The 12,969-nt window shown below is 48.7% G+C and overlaps 1 protein-coding gene across 6 annotated transcripts in view; it reads right to left on the bottom strand.

Annotated features, from left to right (window-relative positions):
* Positions 1 to 12,494, bottom strand: part of LOC100065392 (S-methyl-5'-thioadenosine phosphorylase) — a 31,998-nt gene extending 19,504 nt beyond the window's left edge. For 3 of the 6 annotated variants that reach the window (XR_011431466.1, XR_011431467.1, XM_005605034.4), the window contains exons 1-4: positions 12,050 to 12,454; positions 9,156 to 9,368; positions 3,185 to 3,271; positions 1,881 to 1,939 (exon numbers count right to left, since the gene is read on the bottom strand). Coding sequence is in view for 3 of the 6 variants with exons in the window: in XM_005605034.4 (XP_005605091.1) it covers positions 1,881 to 1,939; positions 3,185 to 3,271; positions 9,156 to 9,368; positions 12,050 to 12,082 (392 nt within the window). In the remaining 3 variants the exon portion in view is untranslated. Of the gene's footprint in view, positions 1 to 1,880; positions 1,940 to 3,184; positions 3,272 to 9,155; positions 9,369 to 11,379; positions 11,518 to 12,049 lie in introns of those variants that run through there. The other 3 variants (XR_011431469.1, XM_001495991.5, XM_070248540.1) reach the window with 2 other exon arrangements.
* Between the last annotated feature and the right edge of the window lie 475 nt (positions 12,495 to 12,969).

The raw sequence follows: 12,969 nt of genomic DNA, 5'->3' as shown, positions 1-12,969 counted from the left end.
GCCCCTTTATCCCTTTCTCTCTCCTCCCACTCCCTTCCCCTCTGGTAAGCACTAATCTATTCTCTTTTTCCATGTGTTTATCTTCCACATGAGTGAAATCATATGGTCTTTGTCTTTCTCTGTCTCGCTTATTTTGCTTAGCATAATACCCTCAAGGTCCATCCATGTGGTCACAAATGGCATGATTTTGTCTTTTTTATGGCCGAGTAGTATTCCATTGTATATATACACTACATCTTTATCCATTCATCAGTTGGCGGGGACTTGGGTTGTTTCCACATCTTGGCTATTGTGAATAATGCTGCAATGAACATGGCAGTGCATGAATCTCTCTGAATTGTTGATTTCGTGTTCTCTGGATAAATATCCAGTAGTGGGATGGCTGGATCACATGGTATTTCCATTTTTAATTTTTTGAGAAATCTCCATACTGTTTCCCATAGTCGCTGCAACAGTCTGCATTCCCACTAGCAGTGTGTAAGTGTTCCGTTCTCTCCACAACCTCTCCAACATTTGTTACTTCTTGTCAATTATAGCCATTCTGACGGGTGTAAGGTGAAACCTCCTCGTAGTTTTGATTTGCATTTCCCTAATAATTAGTGATGCTGAACATCTTTTCATGTGCTTGTTGGCCTTCTCTGGCTTTTCTTTGGAATAATGTCTGTTCATAGCCTCTGGCCATTTTTTATCGGGTTGTTTGTTTTTATGTTGTTGAGTTGTATGAGTTCTTTATATATTTTGAAAATCAATTCCTTGTCAGATAGATGATTTGCAAATATTTTCTCCTAGTTGGTGGGTTGTCTTGTAGTTTTGTTCATGGTGTCCTTTGACTTGCAGTATCAGTGAAGCCATTTCTGTTTCAAAAATGCAGTGTGGAAGAGAGACCCTAGGATGGTCCCCATTCTCATGGTCTGAAAAACTTCTTCCTTCTCGACTGCAGGGGACCCAAGACTCGCTTCCAACAAACAGAATACAGCAAATGCGATGGGAGTCCTCCCATAGTCAGGCTCCACCTGGCCAGCACACACTAGAGACTTCTTGCTGGTCTTGGAGAAGCAAGCTGTTGTCATGTGAACTGCCCACAGAGAGAGCCGCATGGCAGGGAATGTGGACCACCTCTGGGAGCTGAAGGCCTCAGTCCTACAACCCCAAGGAATTGAATTCTGCCATCGAAGGAGAAGCTGGAGCTCCAGTTGAGAACAAGCCCTTGAATGACCTTGTGTGACCCTGAACAGAAGACCTAGCTAAGCTGTGCTCACACTCCTGTTTGCCTAGAAACTGTGTGATAATGTGTGCTATTTTAAGCTGCTAAATTTGTGGTACTTTGTTATGCAGCAATAGAAAGCTAAAAGATGTAGTCTGATTAATTTCTAACTGTGTGATAAGAATAATTTGCCTCCTCTATAATATGGAACAGCACTAGCCTTGTCAAGAAAACAAGGGTGTGGACACCAGAGAATCCATTTCAGGGACCAGAAAGCCACTCTCTGAAAACTTAGAACTATTGCCACACAAGGGGTCATGAATGAAGCAGTTTTGCTTCTATCTTGTTAATTGGAAAAAGAAGAAGGAAAGAGAAACAGAAGAAAACATTTCTTCCTGTAGCTAGAACTGAAACCAGAGCTTCGATTGCAGTCAGACTCATCTTATCACTCACTGGATTATTCTAACCACTTTCTCAACCCAGGTTGGGGGGCGAGGGGGTGGGTCTTGATCTCAAAAGTCAATAAAACTTCCCCAAACCCTAAGTGGTCAATCACGGTGACTAAGATGCTCTGGCTCCAGCAACGCATAAAATCTCATACCTGCATCACTACTCCTTCTAGAACTTAACTTAAATTCTCCTTTAGTAACATTCAAAATGCTTTGAAATACGTTACCTTGCAAGGAGGACACAATCAACGTTCTTTATCTTCCCCAAAATTAAGGCATCAGAAGGCTGCACATAATGAAAAATGGTTACAGCTCAGTGAGTTGAAAACATACATATGAATGATTAAAAAGCTGCCATTTCAACTGTTCCACCACAACAGGATTCATGGAAACTTGGAGTCTGAAGATACACTTTAAAGAAGTAGAGTCTGGATTTGAGGATCAACTTGATCACCCCATCAGTCCTCACTGAGCCCTCTCTGAGCACAGAGAGTCACCGGACGAATGGCCACCCTGGTGCGTGGGGAGGTCCCCTTTAGTAAGAGCTCTTTGTAGCAAACACCACGGGGCACTCTGATGATACGATCGTCAACTACACACGTGTCAAGGGTATCTGGCAGGTTCAAGAACAGGTGTGAGAGTGAAACGTGGGAAGGACAGGAGGCCCTTGTCATGGAATTTAGGAACTCAGCACTGGAAGTGTGTGCCATGTTACCCGGGTCTAAGATGGCCATGCGGTGAGCTGAGGTCATGGAGGGAAAGGTCCTGAGAACCGAGGAGGTGAAGACAACGTGAGGGGAAGAAGTGAGCCGAGCCGACCGCAGGGCTTGGAGGACGTGAGGTCCATCTAAGGACTTGGCCGAAAAGGAGAGAGTTTAGTTGGGACTGCCAGACGCAGGATCCTCATGGGAGGATGAGAGGAGCTGCCATGTCTGGAAGGAGCACTATGCAATCAGGAGGAGGGAGACTCCCGCGCCCTGGCTGGGTGACATGTGGGCTGGAAAAACAAACAGCCTCCTTTTAACAGAAAGGAGGAGTTTTATTTCCAGTTCAGTTATGCAATCATGTGGTGGATCCCCGAGAAACCCCACTTTGGGCAGGGCTTCCTAAGGAAAGGCCACTTGGCAATGACATTTCCTCCCATCTGTAATCAGTCTATCTGCTAAATTAGTGTGGTGTGCCATATGGGCCCCAAATTAGAAGCTGATTTGGATGCAGAGACCTGAAAAGTACCGTTGCTGTGTCTGCATGAGCATCTGGCTTCCAGGGACAGAAGTTGAGAAGTCAGTGCACATGTTCAAAAGCCATGTTCTCTACCGTATGCCCCAGGCATCCTCAGGGCCACTGTCTCAGCTGGTGGGACCCAGTGCCGGTACTGCTTGCCCCTCTCAGCCTAGGGGAGGCAGCTCTGGGCTGCCAACACAAAAGCAATTAAAAAAATTTAAAATTGTTTTTTAATTTTTAAACTTAAAAATCAAGCCAGCAAGGAGAAAGGAAAAAGCTAGTATGTCTCCACTAATTGGAGATTAACCTTGCCAAACGGAGTATCCACATATTTTTCAGTTCTTCCTTCTAAGATTTCTGAATCATCCAGACCTGTTCCACCGATGATTCCAATCTAAGAGAGACAAGAAAAAGATACCATATTTGATGACTTTTCACTAGAAACAAAATCATTATTTTAAATAAATTCAATTATTCACACTCAACTGTTCCCTTTCTTGCTATGCCCTATTTTTTAAAAAATCTGAACATTACTGAAAAACAATCATTCATTCAACAAACATTTGAAAGCCTTCTATATTATAGTAATAACCAAAGCATGGGTCTACTGGACTCATCACATTTATTGCTGACTATCTGAATAACAAATTAACGAAGAAAGGCACTTTAACTAGCTTAAGTTAGAAAACCAAACCTAAAAGTAAATAAATGTAATTGTAGAAAGGACTATCTAATCAATTTTATTTTCTCTCCTAAATGGGCTATGGAATAAAGAATGTTGAAAAGACTGCTGGGATAGAAAATACTCAGTATAGCCATTTGGTAATAATTGCTTCTCATTACCCCATTTGATAAAGAAACAGAGATTTTTCTTTCTTATGCCACTAAAATCACAGAGCTGTAGGGGATGGCAGATAGATGAGTCTGGAATAGCAGGAAATGTTAGCCTCATGTATATTCATGAAATCCAAAAGTCTTTCATAAACATATGTAAATACAAATAAGTAATTCAAAGGGAGTTCTAAATTTTTTTAAGTTCAAGTGTTGAAGTGCATTTTCCAGAGATTAATTTAACAGTTCTTGTCTTCAGGGATTAACTGGAGTTAAAGAAACTCGGCACCACCCTCTAGAGTAATCCAATTTGATGACTAAGAAACACAAACAAGAACAATTACACAAATAACTAAACATTAACTGAACCGTTAACTAAAAATGAAATAACTGAAACTAGGAAGGTTTCCCTGGGCTGATAATTCCTAGAGGAGAAACAGTAATTAAATTGTCCTGTTTAGATTTAAACAGGCTGTAGAGAGAACACTGTACTGGAAATCTAACGGAAAGGGAACTGAGCATTTCCTTTTGTCAATGAATAGCTTTAAATCTGTTGTCACTTGAATAAAATTTCTACTAAATAGAAAAAGTAGCTCCTTGAGAGAAAATTCCAGAGTTAAGAACACGCTGAACAACTGAATGAAGTAATTTTCAGAAGAGGTTCCACAAGTTGATTTAGATTAATACATGGGAAAATGGTTACCTCTCTGGCCCTGTTTCCTGAAAAAGAAAAATCAACGGAACAGGAAAATAAGGGCACGTTAGTAAGATTTCACAGAAGAACTGCAGGTTACGGGGTTGAGAACTTCGTGTCCCCACAACTTCCTTAAGCGGCTAAAACAGTTTGTGAAGTTGGTGCCACCTTGTGGTGCATTGTTGGAACCACAGCAGGTTCCGCGTTCCAGCCAACCCATTTCTCTCCTGCCTCGTTACAACGTAACACCATAGGTAAAGACTAACCAATATCAGTTTTCAAATCAACAAAAGTGGTCACTTAAGTCAGTACATTTAAATCACGCCAATTCAGTAGATTTTTTTTTTAATCACACTGTTTTGTGCAATCCTAACCCTTCCTCTGGCTGCCTTCTCCGTTTCATCCTCCATTTCACATTCTCTGAAGCACCACAGATCACGGGGGGCCTAATGCACGGTCCAGCCCATGGCATCGCCCAGAACACAGAACCGAACTGCGGACTCTAATTATCTGGGATTCTGCTGCTCATGGAAACTTCTGGTTTTTTGTTGTGTTTACTTATTTCCACTTTGACTTGGTTGATTCTGAATGCTCCCTGGGCCGTGGCCCCCCCATTCCGGATTCAGCACTAACTCTCGGACTTGTACACACGAATCACAGCCCACACCGTCTTCTGAAACCACCCTCTCCGTTCAGGAAGCATCGCAGCCGCGGGTGAGAAACGCTGACCAGGGGTCCTGCCGAAGTTCAGGCCGTCGAGCCCACCCTCACGGCCCCAAGCTTCAGTCCACACCACGCTGGCTGCACGAGGACTGCATTAGAAGCTGGTACTCAGCCCTCAGCGAGGAACATGGAGTGCTGGCCACGAAAAGAAGAGCTGCTCCTGCTCGCCAGAAAGGCCAGGGTGGGGTCTCCGGCTCTGGAATTATCTGCAGGTGGGCACATCCGGTCACCCAACCGGCTCTGCTTGTTTATGGAAAACCGTATCTAGCAAGGGATACAGGACAAGTGTAGCGACTGAGTACTGCCTCACCAGGGACCTCTAACCATTTTCCTGCTGCAGAGGGAGGCCAGCAGTGCCAAGATGTGGCAATGCCGCCACCTGCTGGCCCATAGCAGAGTACGACTAGGACGAAACTCCCAAGCACGGATGGCCTAATTCTGTCCACCCCTGAGCCTCCAAATTCAACAGTCAACTCAGGCCCTGCCGTGGTAATAAAGGAACTGGGTCTCAGCACCCACACGTCACAGGCACTGTGCTAACCACCTCAGCGGCCTCACCTCCTCTGATCTTCTCAACCGCCCTATAAGATAGGCCCTGGAGTATTACACCCATTTTACAGAGAAGGAACGCATACAAATCAAGACACTTCTCCAAGAGCAAATCATAAGGAGCAAAGCTGGAAGAGGAACCCAGCTCTTTCACACTCACCCACGATGACGGACCAGCTCCCAACACCCCCTGGAGTCCTTTATAACGTCAGACCCTATGAGAAAAGTTTCACTGTCTCCATGTACTGAGGAAACTGATGCTCAGAGAGGTCAAGTTCTGGACCAAGGTCACAGAGCAAGCACAGAAACGATGACTCTGGGCGTCTAAGTGAACCTGGAGGGGAGAGGGGTCTCCATCGGTGACGTCAGCCACACTCAGGCAGCAATGACAAGACCTTACCAGGCCTCCTGGGCCAGCAGCATCAGCCCTCAGTCCAGGCAATCCTAGGAGGCCTAGGAAGTGTGTTCGAGGACCGAGATGGAATTTCTGGGCCAATTCTGCCCAGCCAGGACTTCTTCACTGCACACGATAAAGTTCTGAAACAGGGACCTCCGGTCAATCAAGGTCACTGGCAAATTTTAACAATTAGTGGTTCATCCCACACTTTCCATGACAGAGCACCCAGTCAATCTCCATAAAAAAAGGAGAGGGTCTGACTTCCCCTCTGAGACCTGAAAGCATTTTATCTAAATGCTGGCTTACCTGGCCGGAATGCGTACTTCCCGCAGTGCCAAAGGGCTCATACTAACCTCTTGACTAGCCCAGATTTTAGAAATTTATGATCTGAGCCCTAGAGTGGTGGTGCTCAATTGTGGCTGCACATTGGAACCACCTGAGGAGCTTGAAGAAATTAATAAGACTCTCGAGTCTGGGCCCCGGGCTTTGGTATTGACAGCGTCCTGGGGGATTCTAGAATCCAGCGGCAGAACCAGGAGGGGACCAGGAAGAATCCTACTGCTGTTCCACAAGCGAAGGAGAGCTCTACAGAATACAGTGAGCACTGAGGAAAACCCTCCTCAAAATAGTTAGACATTTCAGGAGGCGAACTGTATCTTCCAGAGAGTGTCTACCTGTTAGAATAATATCTTGCTTTTGCAAGAGGAGATTGGTTAAATAAAAAACACCAATGTTCTGAGCCCTCAGTTATCTCTGACCAAAACACAGTCATGTGTCACTTAATGATGGGGATGAATTGTGAGAAATGCGTCGTTAGGTGTTTTGTTGTGTGAACGTCATAGTGTGCACGTACACAAACCTAGACGGCACAACCTACTACACACCTAGGCCGTATGGTGCTAACCTTAGGGGACCACCATGGTATATGTGGTCTGTGGTTGACTGAAACGTTGTTACGTGGCGCACGACTGCATAGCATTACTGTATTAGTTTGCTGGGCTGCCATAAAGGACCACAGCTTGGGTAGCTTAAGCAGCAGAAATTTATCCTCCTAGTTCTGGAGGCTGGAAATCTAAGATCAAGGTGTCAGTAGGGTTGGTTTCCCCTGAGGCCTCTCTCCTTGCCTTCCAGGTGGCTGTCTTCTTCCCGCGTCTTCACATGGTCTTCGCTCTTTGTGTGTCTGTGTCCTAATCTCCCTTTATAAGGACACTAGTCATTTTCGATTAGGGACCCCCTCATGACCTCATTTAACTTTAATTACCTCCTCAAAAACCCTATCTCCAGATATGGTCTCACTCTGAGGTATTGGGGGTTAGGACTTCAACATATGGATTTGGGGGAAGCAATTCAGCCCGTAAGCATCACCTACCTGGGTGGCTTACAGAGGGGGAGTCATGTCAGAGATGGAGCCCCAGTTATCTTCGTGGACCACATTGCAGGTTTTGAACAGACCTCTCAAACTGGATATTGGGCCACTCTGTCCCCATACAGCTGGGCTTCCGGGATTTTGCAAGGCCCTGGGAGGCCTCCAAACCAGGTCGGTCCAAGAAGAAGGCCTTTTGTCTGTGTGCTTGCCAGACTTGTCAGTGGCAACCAGAGCCGAAGGACTGAGATGCTGAGATCAGGGAGTGCTGCCAGCTCGAGCTCTGGCTCCCTTGCCTCCTCGTGAGCTCGAGGCGCCCAGAGGCAGCCATCTCCCTGGCAAGAGCTAGTCTCCACGGCTCAGGGGTGTGGGGTTTTGTGAATGCCGTCACTGAGTGCTGGGCTCCTTAAGGTAGTGTGTCCATGCCCCAAAGTGTTGGTGAGTGGTTCCTGAAACCAGGTGAGGTATGTGAGATCCCCTGGGTCCAGGTACCAGTGGCGACAGATGGAGGGTATGGGTTGAATAGGCTGAATAACTGCCGCTGAAAGAGATCTTATCTGCATCCTAATCCCAGAGCCTATGAATGTTACCTATGTGATTAAGGATCTACAGATGGGGAGATTATCCAGGATTATCTGTACGGGCCCTAAATGTAATCTCCAGAGTCCTTATAAGAAGGTCAAATGAGGGGGCCAGCCCGGTGGCACAGCAGTTACGTGCGCACGTTCCGCTTAGGCGGCCGGGGTTCGCCAGTTCAGACCCAGGTGCGGACATGGCTCTGCTCAGCAAGCCAGGCTGTGGCAGGCGTCCCACATATTTATATAGTAGAGGAAGAGGAACACAGATGTTAGCTCAGGGCTGGTCTTCCTCAAAAAAAAAAAAAAAAAAAATTTTTTAAATTAAAAAAAAAGGTCAAATGAGGAAGAAGGTGATGCGATGTTGGAAGCAGAGGGATGTAAGGCGATGTGATGCGCACTGTGAACCAAGGGATGCGGGTGACCTCTAGAAGCTGGAAAAGGCAGGGAAATGAATGCCCCGTTAGGCCTTCCAAGAGGACCTGCCCTGCTGACACCCAAGTGTAGCCCCGTAGGACTCATCCTGGAAGCCCGCCCTCCAGAACTGCAAGAGAGACATTGCGCTGTTTCAAGCCATCCAGTCCGTGGTAACTGTTACAGCAGCCACAGGCAACTAGGATACTAGGGCTCCCCTGAGGAGCTGGGGGAAAATGCAGACGCCCAGCCTTTTCAAAGCTCCCTGGTCAGCGGGGGTCACGCTCCCATGGGCATCTGACTCCACTGAGGCTCTTTTTAAAACCCAGACCCTGGGCCCCGCCCCCCAGAATTTCTGATTCAGCAGGACTGGGGTGGGGCCCGAGAATCTGCATTCTAACAAATTCCCAGGTGGGCTTGGAGAACCACCGCTGTACATGCTTCTGAGGCACAGACTAGGATGCCACGATCATAATCCCAGTGAAGGACCTGGAGTCCATTGCGCACAAAAGTTTCTATCACCTGTTTCCTCATCTGCACCTAGAAGGGGAAGATTTTTCCTTAATTCAGAGAATTGTGAACATCAAATGACATAATGCATTATTACCTGTCACTGTTTCTGTACACACTCCCACCTCCAGCAAAACGTAACCAAATCAAAATGCACTTCCTCAAAGCAACAATAAAAGGCCCTTTTTCTCCTCATTTTTCTCTGCTGGTCAGGACACAAACCTGGCTGCTCCGACGTCTCCTCACCGGGCCATGTCTGTCTTGGGGATTTAGTCCACGGCCCTCACCCGAGTGTGAATCGGCTCTCCTGGGGTTTCCTGGAAACCCAGGGGACATTTCTGCCCCAACATGATGACTGGGGGTAGTGCTACTGGCATTTCGTGCAGAGGGGCCGAGATGCGCCATCCGTCCTGCAATGCTCAGGACATGGTGTCCCTAGGCAAAAAATAAAGGCTCACTGGTCATCTGGTTTCCAGTTGTGGCCTGTGGGTTGTCCCCCAGGTTCGGAGGGTCACTCAAGGCCTTTCATTCTGAAGGCCTTTGCTGGCCACAGACAGCCAGCCAAAAAAAGAGCTTACAACGCCTGTTCTCCACAGTCTAGACTCCACGACTTGCTCCTCCTCCTTAATAATATTTGTTGAGAACCCCCGATCCACCGATGAGGGGACCATATGCCCTCCTTGCCACAGCAACCAGGATTACATCGAATTTGTTTTTAATCCTCCAGAGCAAAAGCTGGGCAGCTGCCTGGCGGGGACATAGCCCATTGAAGGAACCCTCAGAATGCCCTGTCTAGACGCCAAAGACAGGTTCAGCCCTCCACAAAGTGAAGCACACCACCCGCCCATGGCTGATAAGGATGACACCTCCCTGAGGTCCACCCAGAAAACGGCTGTTCTCACCACCACGGGAGAGCGCCCCATGGGCACAGGGAGGCAGCCTGCTTTACGCCCTCACTCCACACTCCCTCTGCCTTAAGGCTGCAGGATCTCCTTACTCCACAACGAAACAGAGAATAGAGACCACAAGTCTCATTTCAGAAATGCCTCAGAACATCCAGCTGGTGGAACGCCAGGTTCTAGGCCCAATTCTGTCACTATCTAGGGCCAACTGTGTAAGTCTGGACACCTCAGTTGACCTTTCTGCGCCTCAGCTTTATGTCCACAAAAAGGGGTTTGTGTGGCTATATGGTCTTAAGGAACGTTCCAGTTCTACATTCCACAATCTGCGGATAGGATATGGCTTCTATAAGCCTGCTTTGCTCTGGACACTGGCTCCTCGTGTTTTCTACATGGGATGTTGGCTCAGCAGTCGGGGGACTGCAGTTGGCATCATGGATTCTCAACAGCAAAGTGGTCACCTTCCCATCCTCAGAGACAGAAAGTAGCGGGCAGGCCTGGTACTATGTGGACCTCAACTTTATAGTGAGCTGCTCGCCAGGACCAAATATCTGCCTCCTTCAATAATCACCTCGGGGCTCGACCACAGCGTCCACTCTGCACTTAGTGCACCAACCCAATATCACAGGGCCCCTGGGTGCAGGGAGAATGAGGAACTAGATTAAAACGACACTTATAAATAGCATCCCTCTCTGTTTTCAATCTCACTTGAAGTACATTCCTGTAAGGGTAGGTCAGAGTTTCCTGCTTGCCCACTGAAGGCTGGGGGCTCATGAGACCTATCATGACCATTCAATTGTTGGAGAAAAGATATTCAAAATTACTCTCAGCTCCCCCACTTAGAAGCACTACCATTTAATAAGTTTCAACCACGTGCTGGGCAGACAACACAAGTCTAAACGTCCCAGGAAACCCTGCGGTAAAACCCCCACTTACAGATGGGCACCTACGGACCTCGCTCACTTTGCACAGGAGCTTCATAAAAACGCTTTCTGCCTTGTTCTCAGTGACTGGTGAGGGAGGGGCGTTCTACCAATATCTGTTGAATGCAAGATCCTTTTCAAAATGGAGTTTCATACATGTGTGTGACTGCGACGCTGCCCTCCCCTTTTCCCCATCATAAGTGTCTCATTAAGAGCTGCAAGGACCTAATAAACGAATCCCTCTGGCTGATTACACGCTGACCCCAGCGATTTGCCTCCTCCCAGGAGAACTGAGCACAAAGCGGGGAATCACAAGAGATTCCCGAGAAGGCGGTGGACCTTCCTATCCCATCCGCCAAGAATTTCTCAAGTCAAACAAGTTAAGTGGGTTCTTAACCAATCACAAACAGCCTAGAAGAGATCTGAAGATTGATCACCAATTCTTCCCTAGGCTCTGTAACTCTTCACTCCCTCCCAGGCAGCAACCAGGAGAGACGTGTTTAAAAGCCCCAGGGAAGCTCGCGGCTCCCTTCGGGACTCACGCCCTCCTCTGGTCCAAGCTCCTACCGCAAGGTGATCCCTTGTACGCAGACCTCTGAGGTCCGAGGGCACAAGAAAACTGACCTCTAACTTCCCAGGTTGCAAGCAAAGCAGTTTAAAGCCAGAGTCCTCCAAACACGGAGCGGCCCTGGACTGTCCTCCACTTCGGTGCTGTAAGCAAATCTCAGAATCCCTAAAGCATTGCGCTGCAGGGGAAAACCTCAGAACAGAGAAGGGCTACTTTCTGGAAGTATATTTTCTGGAACAGGAAGGAAAAAAAAAAGCCAGAAGCTTGCAAAACAGCAAGCACGCATTTCTCCCACGTGAGCTGCCGGGCAGGGAGCCTAGTCCGAGCGGAAGCGTAAATCTGGCAGCGCTCAGGAAGAGGGTCTCACCAACTGCAGATTCTCCCTCACCTGGCACGCGCGCTAGCCCCGGCCAGGCGCATCTCCCCGGAAAGGAATGGCGCCTGGGAAGGGTTGGGGGCCGGGCGCAGCCCCCGCACTGTCCCTCTCCAAAGGGCTAGCCCACGCCCTGCCTGGTGCAGATGCAGCTGTGCGACTCTGCAAGCGTTCCCTGTCCCTTCGCTCCCTGCCCCTGGGCGACCAGGCCCGGGATGCCGTGCACCAGACCCTCCCCGCCGCGGCGGGGGCGAACAGGCAGGGCGCATGGCCCAGAGGCGCGGTCCCCCGGGGTAGGAACGAGAGAGCACAGGGCAGGGTGGACCCGCCGCCACTGGCACCGCTAATCTCACCTTCACGGCCGTGGTGGTGGCCACTGAGGCCATGTCTGCGCGAGGAGGGTGCGGTGGCCTCGTCAGGCGCGGAGAGCAGGCTGCGGTGGCGGCTGCGCGAGCCGGAGAAGTGCAGCGGTGTCAAGGGCGCACTCCTGGACCGAGCAGAGCCGAGCCCCGGGAGGGCCTTGGCTCCTCCTCTTCCTCCCGGGGACAGCTGGATTGGCTGCTAGTGTGGCATCGCCCCCGCCACCCCCCTCCTAAATTCGAGGTTCTCACGTCCCGCCCCTTGTGCAGAGCTTTCTGGCTCTGCCTTGTCTTTTTCGCACCCCCGCTTATAACTAACGGGTTCATGATAATAATAATAACGGAGACGGTTTATTAAGCACTTGTGTTGTCCCAGACTCTGTCCTTTGCACTTTAATCAGCTGTTTAACTTTTACAAGAACCATAGAGCGTCTTGTCTGTAAAATTAGGCGTGTCTACGTTGCAAAAGTTCTCATTGGTGGGAGATTCGTCCAGAGTAAGGAACTGGCTGTTCCCAAAGGTTTCCTCCTAGCTGTCAACCCGGGGCGGGGCGCGGTTTGCTCTTCCTACCCAGGTGACCCGACCCGACCAGGGGTTTGCTCCTTTGCCTCAATTCCTGGAGGACAGAGCAGGAATGGGGTTGACCCGAGACTCAGGGATGACAAAAAGGAAATACACGGGGTTACATATGTCGGATAAACTTTCTGATTTACGAACTATGGCTTATTGATCTTCAACTTGAGGGGAGAGTTTTAAAGGGGATGAGACGCTGCCTCACTCCCACCCGGGCTATCTTTAACCCCACCCACCTCGGACAAGGGCCCATACGCCTAGGTTCAGAATCCAGACTCACGTCTTCATCATTCAACACTGGGTGGTCACCACCATCTCGGCCCAGCCCCCTGCCCCCCAAA

This window comes from Equus caballus, chromosome 23 (genome assembly GCF_041296265.1).
Source record: "Equus caballus isolate H_3958 breed thoroughbred chromosome 23, TB-T2T, whole genome shotgun sequence".
Lineage (NCBI taxonomy): Eukaryota > Metazoa > Chordata > Mammalia > Perissodactyla > Equidae > Equus > Equus caballus.
This window is presented reverse-complemented; position numbering and strand designations above follow the sequence as displayed.